Source organism: Bremia lactucae, linkage group LG11, assembly GCF_004359215.1.
Source record: "Bremia lactucae strain SF5 linkage group LG11, whole genome shotgun sequence".
In the NCBI taxonomy this organism is placed as follows: Eukaryota; Oomycota; class Peronosporomycetes; order Peronosporales; family Peronosporaceae; genus Bremia; species Bremia lactucae.
The window spans coordinates 1799508-1818932 of NC_090620.1; the positions used below are offsets into that span (position 1 = coordinate 1799508).

Here is a 19425-nt window from a genome sequence, read left to right on the forward strand (position 1 = left end):
AAGCGGCCCAGCCATGCATGTTTCGACCTGAGATTGAACCGGAGGGGGGGGTCTTCTGCTCATAAGACAGATGCTCTGCCACAAAGCCACACAGGCTTCACCGCACTATTACTTACCTCGCTACAAATCTTTTGCATATCAAAACGCTACTGTACTTGCCCGACTATGTCCGACATACCTTCGAAAAGACCTCTAAAGTGGAAGTCCTGGCGGATGCCTGCTACTATGATGCAATTCGGAATTGCAGTAAAATGATTACCGCAAGATTGAATTTGATGAAAAATACGGCGACCTATAGCAGTATTGTCAAAGCAGCAATAATTTCCTATTCTGGGCGTGTCCGCGCTTCCGGACGATGAGATGTGAGATGCGGCCCAGCCATGCATGTTTCGACCTGAGATTGAACCGGGGGGGGGGTCTTCTGCTCATAAGACAGATGCTCTGCCACAAAGCCACACAGGCTTCACCGCACTATTACTTACCTCGCTACAAATCTTTTGCATATCAAAACGCTACTGTACTTGCCCGACTATGTCCGACATACCTTCGAAAAGACCTCTAAAGTGGAAGTCCTGGCGGATGCCTGCTACTATGATGCAATTATATGCTACAGCGATGGCCTGTTGTGGCATCAGCTGTCACCTTGTGACCCCTTGAGAATCTATTGTCCCTCATGACACAGACCCCAAGTCTAAAATACTTCATGAGCTCCATGATGCACCATCGAGAGGGCATCTGAGCCGTGAAAAAAAAATTCTTACGAGTGTCAGAGGAATTTTGGTGGCCACACCTATATCAATGGGTGGTAAACAATATTCGCTCCTGCGAAGCAGTGTCAGCGCATAAAGCCTGCACCGTCCAGCAGTGCTCCATTGAGGCCACTGCCGATTTCGACGGATTGTTAGAAGTCGGTAAGTCTGGACTTCATGTTTGGCATGCTGCTTGACCATAAGTGTCGGATAGAGGCTCGTCATTTTTGTTGACAGACTGAGCAAAATGGTGCATTTAGTACCATGTAATACCACGATCACATGCAAGGAGGCAACTCTTTTGTTGCTGGATCATGTGTACCGACTACAAAGGATTCCCGAGTCCATAGTATTGAACCGGGAAATACGTTTTACGTCGGGCTTTTGGTGTTATGTGATTGAGCTGCTGGGTAGCAAGCTCCATTTCTTAGTAATCGCTACCGTGCGCGATACATCCGCTACGACTCGATTGGATCGTTTCGTTCGGCCATCGGTCTGAGATTATCGGCTGTTGGCATGTGGAGCAAACAATTTCGCTTCGTGGAGTTCAATATAAATAATAGTGGTCACGCCAGTACGGTTAAGACACCGTTTTATATAAACGGACTGTGCCATCCTCGGACGCCAGTCTCGTTTGTGCGCAGCCCGAGTCTTAGTGGGGAGGGCCCTCAATATGCTCGGTGCGAAAGAGGGACATAGTTTCGTCAACATGACGATGACCCGTAAGGGTTTCATGCCAAAGACGGAACTTGCTCTGGGGACCCTGCCGATTTAGTAGTGTGCAGTATGGAGTTACGGCAAGAAATGTCAGTGCTCATAAACTATAACGATGCTTCGTTATCGACGACCACGTCCTATGACCGACCTCTCGGCGGTGTCATAGGCGAGTTTGATGCTAAAAGCGTGAGCGAGGCTCAACGCTTTGTGGATGAGCGATTAGACACCACACGAAAATTTCATGACGTGATGGCAAGCGCTCAGGGCAAGCATACTCAATATGCGGACCAACATGGTCGCAGAAGCAATGAACGCTTTAGATTGGGAGAAAAAGTGCTATTAAGTACTGCAACCCTACCTGAAAAGTTAGTTTCTGTCTTACCTTGAGTTTCTACGAAAAAATTGCAGCGTTTCATCGGGCTATTTACGGTGGTCAAGGAAGTTGAAGACCTTAATTATAGGATAACACTCCCGCCGTATGCGAAGACGCACCCTGTCTTTTACGTGGGTCGCCTGAAACGTTATGATGATCCAGAAACCCCCATCCGTCTAAGGAGACCGATGGTGACGCCAACCGTGAGTCGAGCGTCGTTCGCCAGCGCTATGCGCCCAAACCGAAGCAGGATAAGCTCCACCAATTACCTCACTCCACGTGGGAAAGAAGTTTAAACCGCTTCCTTTCAGTGCATGAAGGTGTGTGCGTAAGTAGAGTTTGGCTGCTACATTTTCATTTTCTGTAGCGGAGCTAGCTCGCTCCTAAAGTCAGAGGAAGACTTTCAGACTCAGAGAGTCGCTTAGTTCTATTAAACTAATGGGTATAACAACTCAGGGAGTCGTACAAGCTATAAAAGCTAAAGGAATCCTAATTCAAGGGATTCAGGGGTTCGGAGAACCAAGTGGCAACTAGTGCTTAAGAGTATATACCTTAGAAAGGGTTCTATCTGTTACAGCTCAAAGCGCAAGCCTTAGGAAGGCACTTGGCGCTTTAAAATCAAAAGGGGAACTAAACTTTTCTTAATTATTTAATCTACAACCTTAACCTAGCTAATTTAAATAGATTTCGGCCGCCAGTTTAAATCTGGTGGCGACTACAATTGTCCCCCTTTAGAATAGGATAAAAGGGTATTTTACCCATAAAGTAAAGGTACCACAACAACGGTTCTCCAACCTCGTTAAGAATACGGTTAAATTCAAATTTCCGTGCGAGCAAATTTTAGAATGCGCCAAGGAGCATGAGTGAATGTCTCCCAGTCCATTTGTTAAATACGATAGTATTTTAACGATGCTACTCGAAGGCAAGCGTGCCTTGGTAGTAGGGCTCATGAACAAGCACTCTCTGGCCGCAAAAATTGCTCAATCCTTTCTATTAAATGGTGCAAACGTTATCCTGTCATCCAAAACTCCACTTAGTGATAGCCATCTTCGAAGCTGCGCCTTCCAAATCTCTCCGACTTCTGGTGCCGCAATACACTTCGTATCTTGTGACGTCGCGAGTGACGAAAGTATTGATCAGCTCATGCATTACTGTGGAATGACATTTAAGGGAGAGCTTGATATTCTGGTGCACTCCGTGGCATTTGCTTCTGGTCAAGCCTTTACTGACGGATTGTTGGGTACTTCAAGGGACGTATGGGCGCAAGCACTAGATAATAGTGCCTACAGCTTGGTGGCACTGACCAGAGCGGCGACACCGCTATTGCTAACTAGAGGACAAGAAAAACGGGATCGCAGCGTGCTTGCTTTGACGTATGCTGGATCGACAAAGGTATCAGGAGCTGCAAGGTCATCATAATTAAGGAAAGCTAATTATTGGTGTGTGGTGGTGGAGGTGGTGCCAAATTATAATGTGATGGGCCCAGCAAAAGCGGCATTAGAGGCGACTGCGAGGCAGCTTGCCTATGAGCTCGGTCCGGACGGAATTCGTGTCAATTGTTTAAGTCCTGGTCCAATAAATACTGTGTCAGCCCGTGGAATTCCGGGCATCTCGGTACTGTCGCGGAGGTTTAACGAGCCTCTTTGTCGATAGTTCTGATATGATCGATACCTCTCTGCAGAAAATGAGGAAGTACGCTGAAGATCATGCTCCCATACGCCACTGCAGTGATGTCGGATCTGTAGCTACGTTCCTGTCGAGTAATTTGGCGGCATCCGTCACGGGGCAAACAATCTACGGTAAGTTTTGTATAATGTGTGATTGTTGAAATCTGTTGTGCTGAGAGAATACGCTCCGGATACAATTGCACAGCTGACGGTGGATTAAGCGCCATGGCCCCTTATGCAAGAACCGAATAAACGCTGATGCAGCTGCGCTTCGTGCAACATGTTGTTATGAAGTGCAAGTTTCTGCCAACGCTGGGTACAGTCCGTGACTAATTGTAGCGGTAGTATGAATACTCAACTACGCGAGTCAATTTTGATAAACTGTCTCAAAACAATAAATGGGTGCCGTTACAGAATTTCATCCAGGTCACAATTTTTTTACAATGGAACATGATTTCATTACAACTAAGATTATGTTACTCGAACGTCTTCGGACTGTGAATCCTTTTCTGCTTTTCCATTGGTAACAAATAAACAATATAAACTCCTAGTCACCCAGCGTCCCTTCGCTTGTTGCGAAATCATCACGTGCACTTGCGGTCCTCCGCCGAATCTAAGATTTTTTACGGCGAAAGCGCCTGCAGAAAGCGGCAGCAACACAGGACTTGCGTGCAGCTATGGATCGCTTTGCGCTAGATAAAATCAAAAATGTCATGGACGACGCGTACGTTTGTAGCAGTAGCCTCTTTTACATGAGAAATCATTCCATCGTATATATAACATTGGATTTAATGCGCGTCAAACTGCAGTAAGAGCGCTGTGAAAGCCAAGATGGGCACGGACGTGGAGCGCAAAATGGAAGAAGCATTATCCAACAAGAACTGGGGCGCATCCAGCACGCTTCTAAACGATATTGCGCAACTCACCTACGACTTGTACTACACTATTTGATTTGTGGCCTGTACGATATAGTGTTGATTTTAATTGACAAAGCATTCTTACTGTAGTGAGGCTTATGGACTGGTCATGCGTAAAATATGGGAGTCACTTGATGCCGAGGGCCGCCAGTGGCGCACCGTATACAAGGCGCTGAGTCTGTTGGATCATTTGATCAAAAATGGCACAGAGCGCGTGATTGAGAATGCGCGTGATCACATGTTTAAGCTGCGCCACCTTTTGAGCTTTTCGTACCACGATGGGTCTGTCGACCGCGGCAATGGAGGTGAGTTTTGAGGTGTATGCTCTGTTTATTTATATTCTGACAATTGCTGGTGTCGTGTATGGAATCGATCAGTTCGTGATAAGGCCAAGCAGATCGTGGATATGTTAAATGACAATGAAATGATTCGTACTGAACGTGAGAAGGCGGGAAGACTACGCAATAAGTACGTGGGCATTGGCAGCGGTCTTGGCGGTGGCATGGGAGGTGGTTACAGCGGAAGTAATAACTTCAGTGGAGGAGGTTACAGTGGAGGAGGTGGATATAGTGGTGGTGTGGGATACAGCGGCAATAGTGGTGGCTACAGCGGTGGCGGCACTGGCAGTTATAGTGGCACTGGTGGAGGGAAGAGTGGTGGTAGTGGCGATTTAAAAGGCCCTCAGGAGAAGGAAAAAAACTACTCCAGCCGTTATGCTGATGATGATCGTGGTAAAATGTGCATCAATAAAAGCTATGTGAATAAATCTTGACATTACCATTGCAATGTGAGTGAATAGAAGAAGGAAGCGGCGAATCCGAGTCGGAAGAGGAAACACAACCGAAGCGAAAACCAGCGACGGCAAAGCGAAAAGCTGTCGCAAAGAAAAAAGAGGTTCGTTGTATGAATTTTCTTGATCATCCTTCAAGGCAGTATAGACCTAATTAATGCGACAATTCGTTTAGGAGTCAAAGTCTAAGCCCGTAGCAAAAGCACCCTCTGTCGAGCCGTCCCTGCTAGACAGCGACTTTTTCACTGCTGCTCCAGTCGTAGGTACGTGATTTTCGTGTGCTCAAGCTACGAAGTTTGTATTGACCTAACGAATCTGTCATCCGTGTAGCACCTGTTGCAAATACATTTGATCCTTTCGCACCAGCACCAGTTCCTGCGGTGGCTTCGCAAACTTCATCCTTTGCTGCATTCGGCGATACTCCGCCTACTCCTCAGCCGACGTTTGACTCGTTTCACGCCTCACACCACCACCAACAGACTTCGTTTAATGCTTTTGGGAACGTCGCTGCCTCAGCGCAAGGAAATGCTGCCCAGTTTGCTGCCTTTCCTGCCGCACCAGCACAGCAAGGATTCAACGCATTCGGGCAACAAGGACACACTGGGGCTTCTGCTGCCATGTCTGGATCTCACAATCAGCAGCAGCAATTTGGACAATTTGACGGTATGCAAGGTGGAATGCAACAGCAGCCAGTGCCGAGTGGCATGAACATGCCGAGTCAAACTACTTCCAACTCGGTATCAAATGCATCGCAATTGAAGTCGGAGCAAAAGAAAACTGACGATGCATGGGGCGCTGGTTCGTCGCTCTTTAATCTCAATAATCTGGGCAGCAACGCCAGTAACACTGGACACACAGGTTCTCACCAAGAGCAACAATCATTTGCAGGTCACAATAGCTTCAGGGGTCTAGACACGCTTGCGGGTTTGCCCCGCAAACCCACGATGGGAGCAGTCGGTGGTATGAATCCAGCCACGGGTGGAATGGTCTACGGTGGTAATATGGCCGTGAATCCTAGTGGAACGCAGCACCAGCAGCAGCCTTTCGGTCAAATGCCATTAGGTGGATTAGGTCACGCGAGCATGGGGGCCATGCATCCTCAATCGATGATGAGAGGCATGAATATGCAGCCAGGAATGGGCATGCAGCAGCCTAATTATGGTATGATGAACCAGGGAGCTTATGGTGGTATGCAGCAACTCTTTCAACAGCAACAGCATCACCAGCAACAGCAACACCAACAGCGGCAGCAGCAGGCGTTAAATCAGTTTGGCAATTTCAGCTAGTGCTTTAAAGTATCATACCAGCTTCTTCTTACGTAGCGCTACCAAACTCGTCGCACGAGACGAATAGGGCCAGCAAGATCATTAAAGGAGGCCATGCAACTATAAGACAAAGTGATTTGAAAGGTGAGAAATTATCTCTAATGAAGTGGCATTCGTACGCACGGACCTGGTTGCCTTGTTGGTGATGTATCTGTTGTACTTGTTTGGAAACAATCAGGTGTTAACGTGTCCATTTGCTTTGAAATGACATTCTTTGAATCTGTGAGAGGCTGAAAAACGGAGATGGATCGTTAATGTATGCACTTGCTTGCTTCTCAACTCTACTCACACTGACACTCCTATTTTACCAAGAGACAACTCGGCTGCCCAGGTGCGGTGAAGCCCAATATTTAAAGATATCGGCAACATCCGCACTCGAGCATATTTTCCTTCGTTTGCAGTGTTTCTCATGAATATGCCGAGAGCTGTTCGTGCTTGCTTTTAAACACAGCCTCCTGTGGCGACTGTGGCTGAGTCGTACACCCTGACGCCTCCTTCATGTCCTGATCCTGGTCGAGCCTTGTTTCAAATATCCGCTGAGCACCTGTGGCACTACTCGGACGCGACAATGTGTCTGCTAAATGAGCCAATATGTTGATCTGACTCGAGGTTTTCTTTAAACTCGCCCTTTGTTCGTTCTCTCCATTTGAAGTAACCGACTTCCGCTTTCTCAACCCTTCCGGGAACTTAGTCAAGCCACTTAACGGTGGTATAAAGCGCAAATGTCCAGGTATAGATAGCTGAGCTCGTGTGTAACCCCGTACGCGAGGTGGGGAGAGGACGGCGTAATTGTCTTCCTCGACTACGTCCATGGCCGTAATCTCCACTTCGTCCACACTCATCACGAGTTCCTTATCTTCCGTCACAAGCAGTCTGCGTCCTGTTTCATCTCTCCTTGTGTGTTGCTTTAAATATAGTTGCTTGCGCAGAACGTCGCGCGGTTGTGGGGATGATGGTGGTGTATTCGGGCGCTCCGAACGTTGCAAGGAAAAGACTTTGAAATGCTCGTTACCAGCTCCACTTTTGCGTCCGTACCCCTTCTCTTCTTTTTCTTGATTTATAGCTGTTCCATCTGCGACGTTACTGGCGTTGTAATGACGCCCGACGGCAATGCGGGTAAGCTTCTCGCGTAGCAACATCATGTCGTCATGGTCGCTAACGAGAGAGTTGCGGCGCAAGTTGGAGTTGATATTGACTGAAGCTTTGGAAGAGATTTGCCTGTGCGTACTGGAAAGCAGTGGACTAGATGGGGCCGCCATCATGGTTCGAGGGGAGCGCTCGAGCAAGCACCTGAATTTCTCGCTGAATCTGCAACTAGAAAACGCCATGGTGTGGCGCACATGGTGAGCAACATCTATGAAGTAAGAAGTGCTTCAAAATGTATTCCCAATCATTAATGTACTAATATATTTTTTAATCTTAAAGACTCGGCTCAGGCATACCTTTGAGAAAAGTCAAAGTGCTTTTAAGAATGCTAGATCTTGCAAAATCTATCATTTTCTTTAAGATACGTTTGTTAAAATCGTCGCAAGAATATCAAGCCAAAAATGCAAGTCTGCATTTCAAGCTCGTACGTGAAGACACTCTGACTTTGCATATATCGGTCGTTTATCACGAAATTTTGTGGCCTCGCATAGTAGAGAAAAAAACATCATGGGTTCTTTAATTTAAGCAGCTATCGTAAAATACAAGAACTCCTCTTTCAAATCATTTATCCAAAGATGATCTGGATTGATTCTATCAGTTCAACATCTAGCTCTATTATCATCTACTAGTTCGCTTATTGTCCAACACTTCCAAGACTTTGAAAAAGCATCTTTCTAGTCAAATCGCCGCCGTCGTACTACTTTCAAAATATTTTGTTAGCAATCAGTTGTCCGCCGATAAATTTAGCACGCTTTACCTGCTGAATACTCAATCAACACTCGGCAGGGCGGGATGCCGTACTGCAACAAGTTGCTAGGTTCGCCTAATATAGAGAGATTATTTGAAAGTGCAGTTACGCGGATAGGTCTGTAAGCAAATTTTCAGATTTATTGCAATACAACCAAATTTCGCAAAACCTACATGATCGCCGTAGCAATCAGTTTCTTGTCGCTAGAAATTACTCAACGAGCGCAGGTAGAATTTCATTAAAATATTTAGCCAATTTACCCATTTACTAATTATGATGAAATGAAAATGCTTTATCGTCGTAGTCGTGTGCACGAAGCAGTGATCGCAAAACTGGAGTTCTAATCAAAATTTAAAAGTTGCCGCAGCGTTGAAGTAACAAAAATACCCACGAGACTGTCACCCGGTAAATGATACGCGTCAGAAACCAAGTTGCCGTTACGATGAGATTTTGCATAAAAACGGATATGCTTCCAGAATTGCTCTTTTCACGAGAGATTGCGAAATACTCCTGTAGTAGGAATTCCGTGACGACTGTCATAGACAGATGTCGCCTATTACATTTATTATAAGAGAATAATACCGTGCATGCAAATAGAAACACCACCGCGTGACGTGAAGAGCGAAGCAGCCATTGCACCGGCGGAACGCTTGTCAAAAGTAGTTATAAAAGCCAAAGTACCGTACTTTACTCAGCCTAGAAAAGAGCCAAACTGCGATTATGAGTGAGATATTTGCATTATCATTTCCACTTTCATTCGCTGCTGAGATTGATTCGCACTAATGATTAACACGAAGCATTACCACTGTGTAATGCAATTTCAAGCACTACTGCCATTAGTCATCACAAGTAGATGCATTTAGAGTTCGTGCAAGAAATTTGTAGCAGCAAATAAAGCATGATTTCGCATAAAATGCTCGCGGTCCACGTAACCTTTCAAGAGTACCAGCTGAAAATCACGATATTGCGGCCAACTCTGCAACATTCACGTCCACCAAATGCATGCGATCCATGTATATCAAAAACTAAGCAAATTAACATGTGTCCAGCGAACTTCTGACGTCAGTACACTCTTTGGTACAAAGGGCAACTTGGTGCAATACCGTACGGTAAAGATCGTTGCGGCAAGCAACCGTATGTGGATACATAACAAATGCACCTGATAAATAACATCTCGCAATTATTCGACGGAAGGCATCGACTGTTGTATAGAAGCCCCACACAAGACTGCGATCGTCGGTGATACCTTGATATCCCTGCTTCATGGCATGTTTGCGTTTGCAATTGATAAGAGATACCTTCCTATTCTCCACTGGACAAGAAAGTGGCTTTGATGCTATAAGCACTTTCCAATTGGCTCTTTTAAGTAGAGGGAAATGTGTCGCGAATCGGTGGTTGCCAAACTCGCAGCCAGTAAATGAGGCGCAAATAAGCCAATCGCCCAACAACCAAGCTGCGGGCCACGTCGACCAGCTGCGATTCCTTTATCTTGCTCGTTCATGTCGTGAGCAATTCCGTAGCATTCAGGCTACATTGGACTGGATCTTGTTGTATTGATTTATGTATAAAGTGGGCACACAACACAGAAAATAAGACCTTGACAATGCAAACCCCTTCATTCCTGCTACGCATCATTCGAAAAAAGATACTGTGTCACTATTTCTCAAGCATTCATATGGTCGTAACAGTTACATCTGTTTGCCCAGCATTTGAAACCAGGAAGCGGCATCACAGCTTTAAGCGTCTCCATTCACGCACCTGCGCTGCTTCATCCTCCCATGCTCCCCCCTTTCCCACTTGCGGCTTCGACGGCAACACACTCGCCATATTTTCTTCCTTCACGTGGCCACAATCCGTTATAAAAACCGTCTATCTGGGCTCGCCACACGCATGTTAAAGCGACAGGTCCACTTTCTCATGAATCCGCGCTCCGTCCGTCACTCTTCAATTTGCCATCGAAGGGCAATGTCCCATTGCCGCATCCGAAACAGCCCCAGCTGGTATCACACCCGAAGCTCCAGCACCAAGCGGTCGCTCAGCTTCAGCTCGCCACCGGTTACTCTCGTGAGCCTTCCTCCCCGCCTCTCGCCAACCCACGGGAAACCGACCACTGACCGTGTCTTGACCTTCTTACAGAGCGCACGAGACCGCAACGTGCCTGTCCGCTCGGGAAAATGGAGTATGGCAGAAGACGCGTACTTGGCCAAACTCATTTGGCTCTTTGAGAACGGCTTACTTGCCGAGATGGAGCCCAAGACATCCCTCCGCTCGTATCTCGCGCTCATGCTCAATTGCTGTCCCATGCGCATCTCAAAGAAGCAAATGCACGGCCACTCATTTATGGGCAAGGTTAAGTACGTGCCTCAGGCTAGCAATATGACGCAACAGGAGTACGATGCACTGTGTCATGATGTCTGGGCACTCCGAAACAGGTTTCTTCAAACGTGGGTCAAAGACGAGTACACTAGACGCAATGCTACTTTTAAACCGCATGATACGAGCTTTCAGGAATGGTATGAAAAAGTGGTGGCTCTTGTTCCCACGCCTAGATTAATCAAGAGGTCAAGTCTCAAGAGTTGCAAGAAAAAGCGGCGCATTGAGGTGTTAGATGAGATCACCTTGCCTATACAACAAAACATTGAGAAGGAACAAGTCAAGAAGATGGCTAAGATATTACCTTGCGAGGTACAAAATCTAGAGCACGAGTGCTTAAGAGGCACGTCACGAATCGAAATGCTTGAACCAGAAGACATCATGCTCTTGGATCCAGCGGAACCCATTTCAGAACTAGCGTTCGATAACAAAAGGTTGGCTTTTCCAACCGCGTACTGTGGAGAGTCATTGAGCATTGAGGATTTGGACTGGCTAACGACTACAGATCGAGGTCATGTCTTCGCACAGTGGACCAATTCTCCCGGTGGTAATTATACAGGAGAAGCGCTAGCCAAGGTCAATGAGGATCAAGTGCAAGTATCCATGCACCTCAGTGACACAGAGCCAACAGATCTCTCCATGATACGTCGGTCGTCAGAACTAATTATTGACTTTGGAGCGCCAAGTTGCTGGTACGTAGGCGACGAACCTAAGCATACGCCGTTTTTTGACGTTTCTCAATGGGCGGATTCCGATTTGACTGAAGCATTGGCAACTGAGCCGAGCATTTTCAATTGGGACGACTCGGTCCACATACTCAACAGCCCAGCGATTGAATTCCCGTAAAAATGTTTTTATATGGTTCATCGCCTTGTAGCTTCTTTGTGTCAGCTGAACAGGCGACACTTGTGAGTGAGGTGCTAATAAGTCGTAGCATATTTTATTAAATTGTGGCAGTAGCTTTACACTTTGTCAACGGATGTCATTAAGTTTGTCCTTCGTGCGATTCTTTGCTTTGAATTGCTGCTCAAGATGTGCATTTTAGTCTTACAACAGCTCCAGTCACCACGACCATGACTGGAAAATTGCCAATTTTGCTGCCAAGACTTCCACATTTTGTAATTGTGCTCCCTCCGCTCATGGAACCAAATTTGAAAACCGCGCTAGTCACATATCATTCATAAAATCAGCCAGATGTAACTCGATCCACCGCAGTCGTGACGATTGTGAGATTTATTTTATTTTGTCGGAACGGGGGGTGCACGCGGGTGATAACTCGTGGAAATGGTTTTTGCACGTCAAAGATAATAACACACCTGAGCTATGCACTCTTGAAGCATTTTCGAAAGCGATTAATTCTTTGTCGATGTACACAATAGTCTAGTGGGCTAGTCTTTAAGCCAATGTGACACTTAAAGGTAAAGTTGCATCACATGATATAGAAAAAATTTCGTCTCGGCAAATTTTATGTCTTGCTTTCCGCTCTTAGTTGTGACAAAAGTTGCTTTTGTAGCGCCGTGACGTGTCTGTTGTTTATTAGGCACTACGTTTTGTCACTGTTAGCAGAATCTTAACTTTTGGAAAAGGTATCTCAAGCGTCTTGGGTGACTTGAATCATACGTGTCTGCCACGTAAACAAATTCTTCTTAACACGAGGTGAGCGAAATAGTGCTGCTAATGTACTAACAGTGTGTCGACAGGTCACTTTCTAGCTTTTGACGTAAACGCGGCAAATGGACTAACAATGTGTCGACAGGTCACTTCCTAGCTTTTGACGTAAACGCGGTATTGCGATGGAATTGATTACTTTAAAATTTCGCGAGCTCTTTGTTACCCATTCGTAAAAGTCAAGTTGGCGCACACGTAGTACAAGATTGTTAGTACAAGATGCCAACGGTGTGATGGCAACACGGTAAAATGAGCCGCCTGACGTCATGAAGGCTTTTAGAGATTAAGAAGCAAGCAAATAGCGCTTCAGTCGGAATGCATAGTACGCCACTTCAGATGCAAAATGCAAAATCCTATTAGACAAAAAAATTGCTGTGCATGTGACGACGTCCAGTGTGCTGGCCGAACAGCTACTCTTGTGCGGAATGTGATTCTTTGCTAGTCGTTCAAGGTCCGCTGTGGTCCTCCTTAAGCCAGGTGTTTAATATTCAGGCGCTTTTATACAGAGAGGACCAACTGTCCCAAGATCTTTGGCTCGAGTTCGGGTGCTATTTTCAGAGATATTGACAGAATGTGTGCTGGTGTCATAATAATGCACTAAGAGAATTTGCAAATGCAACGCCTTCCACAGGAATTAAGCTAAATAACAACATGCTTACTAACATCACCTCCCATCCTTAATGCCATTCACACTCATTAATTGTCTCATTTCTTCTCGATGCAAATCAATGATGCCCATTTCTCGCCCTGATAATTATTTTATGCTCATTTTGCTTTCGTTACTTTACTTACTACCTGTATTTGCCAAATAAATGGACGTGTTGTCCATACAGAATGGCCAATTTGTGGACCAACATGGTCGCGTGGCGTTGTTGCGTGGAGTGAACCTCGGCGGTTCCTCGAAGCTTCCGTTTGGCTATGGCCATACGGACGACCAAGACATGCGCGACTTTTTCGATGGCGCTGCGACTGTGTCGTTTATTGGTCGCCCGTTTCCACTCGCCGAGGCAGATATGCACTTGTCGCGCTTGCAACGTTGGGGATTCACCCTTTTGCGCTTAATCGTGACGTGGGAGGCCATTGAACATGCTGGGCCGAATTTAATTGATTACGACTATCTAGACTACATTTATGCAGTGGTCAAGAAGGCAGCGGAGTATAACATGCATGTGTACATTGATCCGCATCAGGACGTATGGAGCCGTTGGACGGGAGGCGACGGGGCTCCCATGTGGACACTCGAATGCGTTGGGTTCGAGCCACGGCATTTCGAGCCGACGAAAGCCGCGTATTGTCTCGAAACGTGTGGTTGCATTCCTTCGGAAGCTCCGAAGATGATGTGGCCGACCAATTACGCGAAACTGGCATGTGCGACCATGTTTACCCTTTTTTGGGGAGGGCACAAATTTGCTCCCAAATGTTGTGTAAATGGTGTACCCGTTCAAGAATATTTGCAATCGCACTATTTAGCTTCGATGATGGCATTGGCGGAAAAATTAAAAAAATTGCCAAATGTCGTGGGTTTTGGCACAATGAATGAACCGTCGCAGGGGTTTATTGGCGTCAAGGATTTAAAAAAAAACGTGGGTTCTTTTCACAGTGGTTACGCACCCACCCCGTTCCAGGGCATGGCTCTGGGTGAAGGAATTCCACAGGACGTGGAAGTTTGGGACGTCGGACTTTATTCGCTTCTTCGTAACAAGCCATCCAAAGTTGAGACGATTGATCCTAAACGGTTTCGAGCGTGGCAAGAACACTGTGACTGTGTGTGGAGAAACGCCGGCGTTTGGGAGATCGATGCAAATGGCTCGCCCCACTTGGTCCAGCCAGATTACTTTGCAAACGTGAATTTTAGCCAAGACTTTTACGTGCCCTTTGCGACGAGATTTGCGGAGCATTTGCATGAAATTATCCCGGCCGCCATGGTTTTTATTGAAGTGCCACCGCTAGGATTTAGCGACACTTGTTTTCCGCATATTCAAGCCATTCCTCACGCTGTTAACGCCATGCATTGGTACGACGCCGTCACGTTAGTTACCACCACGTGGCGCTCGTACTTCACAGTGGACCACTGGACACGAAAGCTCGCGTTTGGCAACAAAGCGTTGCGTCGCGTGCACCAGCGGCAATTGGCGCATATTGCGAGCTTGGGTCAAACGTATATGGCCCACGCCCCCACGCTGATTGGCGAGACAGGCATTCCATTCAATTTAAACCATGCTCGAGCGTACATTAGTGGCGACTATTCCGCGCAGATTGAAGCCATGGACAATACAATCGCGACTCTCGAGTCGCAAGTAGTGTCGTATGTCTTGTGGAACTACACGGCCGATAACTCGCACGCGTTTGGTGATTTGTGGAATCGAGAGGATTGCAGTCTAAGCAGTCGCGACTCGGAAGCATTGGCAATTCGTCTTCAAAGCCGCGATGGTTCCGCTCGTGGCTTGAAAGCATTTGCACGGCCGTCCGCACGCAAAATAGCTGGCCAGCCTCTTCTCTCAACGTTTACCATGGCCACAAAGGAGTATGTGCTAGAGTACGTGGCCCATGACATCAAAGCGGCCGCTCTGACGGAGATTTACGTGCCGTATGTGCACTACCCGAGTGGATATCGCATCACGACGTCCGATGGCCACTGTACGGTCGAGAAGCATGAGAGCTACGACATTGTATTGTACACTCATGACACGAAAGTTCGCACACACCGTGTATGTATCGTGCCGCGAACACTGAATTCCAGCACGCTTCAACATGTTAATGCGCCACTTTATCTCGCACTGGCCGTGACTGCTGTCGTTGTTCCACTGCTAACTCTCTCCAAGCGTTCATAGTTTCGTCAAAAGACAAAAAAAGACAATGGCACAAGCAGCAAAGATCGATCCAGTCAACTAGAATTACCAATCGACTTCTGTCTTACTCGTCCACATTCATGCTCTCGGGGCTCTTGCCATGGTCGCGAAACAATAATTCTTCGTCTTGCGTGACCATCGAAATTCCTCGTTTCGATATGCGTTCCTGCATGTAGGCAGCAAAGTCGTCCAACAATACTGGCCACGCGCCATTCTCGTCGTAATTTTTCAAATCTGGCTGGATTTGTTGGCCAAAATCCAAGACTTGAAGCCACAAATCCTTGGACACGACACTACGCGAGTTTTCTCGAACGTATTGCAACCAATGACGACGCCACGGAAAGTGGCCACAGAGCAGCAAGTCCCATAGTTCTATGGCCATATCCAGCGATAAGCTTTTTTGTGTCGGGTCTTTTGCAAATCCAAATGTAAACTGCCCCAAGTAACATCATTAGTCTTTTTGCTTTCAATAATTGTATTGTGTATTGTACCGCATAGATTGTTGCCAATTCCGCACGATTGCGCAATTGGGTTCGAAGAACTGGAAGCGCTGCCCGCAAGTCTTGTATTGTATTGCAATACAATCGATGCATCCCACGTCGAAATTCAGTCTGCGTATAGACGCCCATGGTCGCTGCGTCCATAGCGCAACTCAGTGCTAGCATCACAGGATCTTGCGCATCAATGCCCAATTCATCGCACAATGCTAAGATGCCATCGTCGGAAATGATTGCAGTCTCCGCCTCGAAATCTTTAGCAATACATCATAATTATATTTATAGAATCCTTTACAATACAATACCGTCACAGACCTTGAAAACGCACAAATTCGGCATCAATTATTGCGTCATCTTCCTCGTAGTTTCTCGGCTTCTTGTTGCTTATCGGGTACTTCCCACACGTACATCAATTAACATCATTTCATTTTAAATTACAATCCAATGCTTTCTACCTCGGTCGACTCTCGCTTGCTGCCACACTGGCTTCCTTCATTGCTAATGTCCATAGTGGCCATTGCGGCCACGTCCGCCTGGTACGTGGCGTTGGACTGGATCCGGTCTACGAGATCTGCCTTCCTTCCACTAGTGCGAAGACCTTTAAACAAAGATTACGTTATTGGTCCTAGCTAACGCATATAAGACGCACAGACGCACCAAACTTGCGGCAGATCTCCGTCAGCTCCTTTACGCGTAGATTCGAGAGATTCATCGGCGTTGGCTTTTATTGTAAGTATCGTACTTAATTTCGATTTGTACATTTTTTCGTTTAAAACAAAACGTGACCAAAAAACGCGAAGTATAATTTGTAATGAACTCATCAATCTTTCAGTTTCATGGTCGCTCGCTTTTAGCAAGCGTTAAAATAGCGCACGCAATCTCGCGATTGTGTGTTCCACTCTTGCCAACTCAGAGTTCCGAACGAATACCTATTGATTTCTGGTTGACAATGCCACCAAACACCATTTGTGTAACCTTCCTCTTAAATTTAGTACTTTCAACCCGGGTGTAATGGGGCACCCTTCACTAGTACTTGTAACAGGGCACTACGACTTGTACTGCTTCATTACAAGATCACTTCGCACTGCTTCAGTTGCGAGTGGTGCCTTAAGTTATTTCACGTACACTAGTACGTGCAGAGGAAGACTTCTCGATAAGGTAACTAGCTTAAAGAGGGTTACATGAAAACTGTATTAATATAATTAAGTATCTCTTCTATCTATCTTGTACATGCTAGCTTAATTATAATCTAATACTAAACATGTAAATGAATTCTTATCTCTATCTTATCTTGTAACTCTCTTTGATTACTTCTACAGCTGATTAGTCTGCGGAATAAATTCTGAACATTACTATATAAAGTAATATCCTCCAAATATTATCTACATTTTAGATAATATATTCATTTACAACCGTAAAGTGTTAATTTCATGTAACGATACAACCCGTTACATCACCCCTCCCTTAAACGACAATCACTCTGACTGACATTGGATGGAGAGGTCACTATGTGACCACTTAATTTTAAAATGATGTTGATTGGTCAAGACCATCATTTAAAATTCCATCGCATGAAGAATCAACTCATGCGGGGTGTTGATAGTGCTGCGCCTTCGGCTGCGATTCGTGCAGCGGCGGTGACGCACTGTTATCTCTTGCGGCAGACGGAACGTCTGCCGTAGTATCTTCTACTCGCACAACACTAGATGTTGCGAGTGCACGTGGTGATTCACCACGTGAATACGACCCCTCTTTGGAGGTCGACTGCGAATGCGAGTCGGACGAAATGGCCGACTCGGGGGGAATGGAACAGTCGCCTGATAGACGTCAGGCGGCTGACTATGAGCCTTCGAATGAGAGGGCTCATTCTGATAGACAAGTTAAAAGTCTTTTTGGATCCGACGATGAGGATGATCCCTCATCGCCCGTACGATCTCCCATACGGTCACCTGCACGTGTTTCTGTGCAAGGTGACGACGATGGCGTAAGTCATCGTAAGAAAAGTTCTTGTGGTACCCCTGCTTCAGTGGGTACCACTCAGGGGAATGAAGACAGCAAAATGTCTCATCTCGCCCCTGAAAAGTAGCCGTAGCTTTTGCCAGCGCGGCTTATCAATAGCTTGTCTGGAGAAATTACTTCTCACAATAAATATCCTTTATTTATTGCGACAAAGCTACATGGCCTTGATCCCAGCGCGAAAGTTCTTCGCGCTGGAGGAGATTTTTATCTCGATGCTTTTCTTAAGCATCGATGGTTTAGTGGCAACAATAAGCGAGATAAAGTCTCACTTATGCAAGCCTGGAGCGCTTTCATTCGCAATGTCAAAGACATTGGACGCGAGGCCTGGCTTCAAAAACTTAACGCGAATCGCGTTAAGTTTGAGAAGCGAACTCCAACCGGTGCAAAGTATAAATTGCATCGGTTGTCACGTGAGGCTGGTCTTCCATGCCTCACGTGGGGTGATCCCTATCCGTGTTGTGTAGACAACTCGAAGAGGGTAAAAGGGGATGTCTATTCCATTTCTTCGCACTGGGGAAGGGCTCGCACCTCTATAGAGATGCGTGATGCGATTGACGTTTTGCAATCGATTTACAGGTGCCAGGGGCGCGTATTTTCCGATGGGCCTTCTGAACCAACGGATGGGTCTCGTCATACTGACGGATGAGGCCCTCAACGTCAGCAACCAGCTGGGAACGAGGCTTCCGGCTGTCATGTGAAGGTGGATAACCTCGCCAGCGAACAAGATAACTCGTTCGCTGCCCCTTCACATCACGGTGGTTCTGGATGCGTTCCACAAGGAAACGTTGACCACCGTGGGAGTCCACCAAAGGTTGTGGTGGAGGAGGGAAAATTAGATCCGAACCGTATGTCGGATCTAATGTCGAAGATCGACAAAATGGATCACTTCCTCCATGATTTGGAGGAGGGTCTTGAACACGAGCGCGGTAAGCGTCGCTCGTTGGAACAGATGGTGCAGAATCACCATATCGAGCGGTTGGAAGACCGTTCGAAGGGTGCGTACTCCTTGTTGGAGTACGAGCGGAACTATCATGCTGTTCGCGATGAGCTGTCATCAGCTCATCGTAGTTTTGAGGATCTTCGGAACCGGCATGAGAAACTTCAGGTTCAACATGAGAACCTGGTTCGCGATCACAAGAATCTTTTGGGGATTCTTGAAAAGGGTGGTCACATCCGTCCTCGGAAGAAGCCGCGTACTGATGGTACGGGCGGAGCCGACCAACGTAAAACGTAGGATGCGTTCGCATCCTACGTGGCAATTCTATTGTGTACGCATTGCCTCTTCGATGCAGTACACGGAAAGGCCCAATGAACTTGGGTAGTAGTTTACTGCTACCCACATTAGTGACTAATCGCTTAGGTAAGTTTACCGTAGAGAGTAGCACTAGATCATTAATATTAAATGAATGAACATTTGCTCTTCCATGTTTGTCCGCATTCCGTTTCTGTCGGTCCACTGCGTTAGCAATGGAATCCTGAACGAAACGGATAACTGATTCTCGAGTTAGCAGAAACTCTTCTGCTAACTCATTTGTTTTGTCATTTTCAGTACGCTTAGTGCGTACTGCCATGAGATCACTCTCATTT

General features: G+C 46.4%; 7 protein-coding genes across 7 annotated transcripts; 4 read left to right on the top strand and 3 right to left on the bottom strand.

The window, feature by feature from the left end:
• Positions 1 to 2729: 2729 nt before the first annotated feature.
• On the top strand, positions 2730 to 3726 carry CCR75_006746 (uncharacterized protein; the record flags this gene model as incomplete). The annotated part of the gene is made up of 4 exons (XM_067964814.1): positions 2730 to 3231; positions 3295 to 3453; positions 3521 to 3638; positions 3686 to 3726. The coding sequence occupies exons 1-4, from the start codon at positions 2749 to 2751 to the stop codon at positions 3724 to 3726; spliced, it is 801 nt and encodes a 266-aa protein (XP_067817848.1). The 5' UTR covers positions 2730 to 2748.
• A 395-nt stretch (positions 3727 to 4121) lies between these two features.
• On the top strand, positions 4122 to 7899 carry CCR75_006744 (uncharacterized protein). The gene is made up of 8 exons (XM_067964812.1): positions 4122 to 4230; positions 4316 to 4441; positions 4514 to 4728; positions 4801 to 5154; positions 5223 to 5317; positions 5389 to 5476; positions 5544 to 6768; positions 6828 to 7899. Exons 1-7 carry the CDS (start codon positions 4184 to 4186, stop codon positions 6497 to 6499), a joined length of 1881 nt encoding a protein of 626 aa, XP_067817712.1. The 5' UTR covers positions 4122 to 4183; the 3' UTR covers positions 6500 to 6768; positions 6828 to 7899.
• CCR75_006745 (uncharacterized protein) lies at positions 6946 to 7800 on the bottom strand (the record flags this gene model as incomplete). Its single annotated transcript, XM_067964813.1, has 1 exon — positions 6946 to 7800. The coding sequence occupies one exon, from the start codon at positions 7798 to 7800 to the stop codon at positions 6946 to 6948; it is 855 nt and encodes a 284-aa protein (XP_067817852.1).
• Positions 7900 to 9768: 1869 nt separating the features above from the next.
• On the bottom strand, positions 9769 to 10259 carry CCR75_006743 (uncharacterized protein; the record flags this gene model as incomplete). The annotated part of the gene is made up of 2 exons (XM_067964811.1): positions 9769 to 9960; positions 10191 to 10259. The coding sequence occupies 2 exons, from the start codon at positions 10257 to 10259 to the stop codon at positions 9769 to 9771; spliced, it is 261 nt and encodes an 86-aa protein (XP_067817845.1).
• Positions 10260 to 10397: 138 nt separating this feature from the next.
• On the top strand, positions 10398 to 11882 carry CCR75_006742 (uncharacterized protein; the record flags this gene model as incomplete). Its single annotated transcript, XM_067964810.1, has 3 exons — positions 10398 to 11647; positions 11683 to 11722; positions 11766 to 11882. The coding sequence occupies 3 exons, from the start codon at positions 10398 to 10400 to the stop codon at positions 11880 to 11882; spliced, it is 1407 nt and encodes a 468-aa protein (XP_067817844.1).
• Positions 11883 to 13179: 1297 nt separating this feature from the next.
• On the bottom strand, positions 13180 to 16531 carry CCR75_006740 (uncharacterized protein; the record flags this gene model as incomplete). The annotated part of the gene is made up of 5 exons (XM_067964808.1): positions 13180 to 15755; positions 15814 to 16073; positions 16135 to 16213; positions 16275 to 16417; positions 16477 to 16531. The coding sequence occupies 5 exons, from the start codon at positions 16529 to 16531 to the stop codon at positions 15387 to 15389; spliced, it is 906 nt and encodes a 301-aa protein (XP_067817846.1). The 3' UTR covers positions 13180 to 15386.
• Positions 13286 to 15304, top strand: CCR75_006741 (uncharacterized protein; the record flags this gene model as incomplete). Its single annotated transcript, XM_067964809.1, has 1 exon — positions 13286 to 15304. One exon carries the CDS (start codon positions 13286 to 13288, stop codon positions 15302 to 15304), a length of 2019 nt encoding a protein of 672 aa, XP_067817847.1.
• Positions 16532 to 19425: the final 2894 nt, after the last annotated feature.

Excerpts from the sequence above, each read along its gene's own strand:
- CCR75_006744 (XM_067964812.1), top strand. The coding sequence starts at position 4,184 with ATGGATCGCTTTGCGCTAGATAAAATCAAAAATGTCATGGACGACGC. Across the intron at positions 4,729-4,800 it reads TGTCGACCGCGGCAATGGAG|TTCGTGATAAGGCCAAGCAG; the intron begins GTGAGTTTTGAG and ends GGAATCGATCAG. Across the intron at positions 5,155-5,222 it reads TTATGCTGATGATGATCGTG|AAGAAGGAAGCGGCGAATCC; the intron begins GTAAAATGTGCA and ends GTGAGTGAATAG.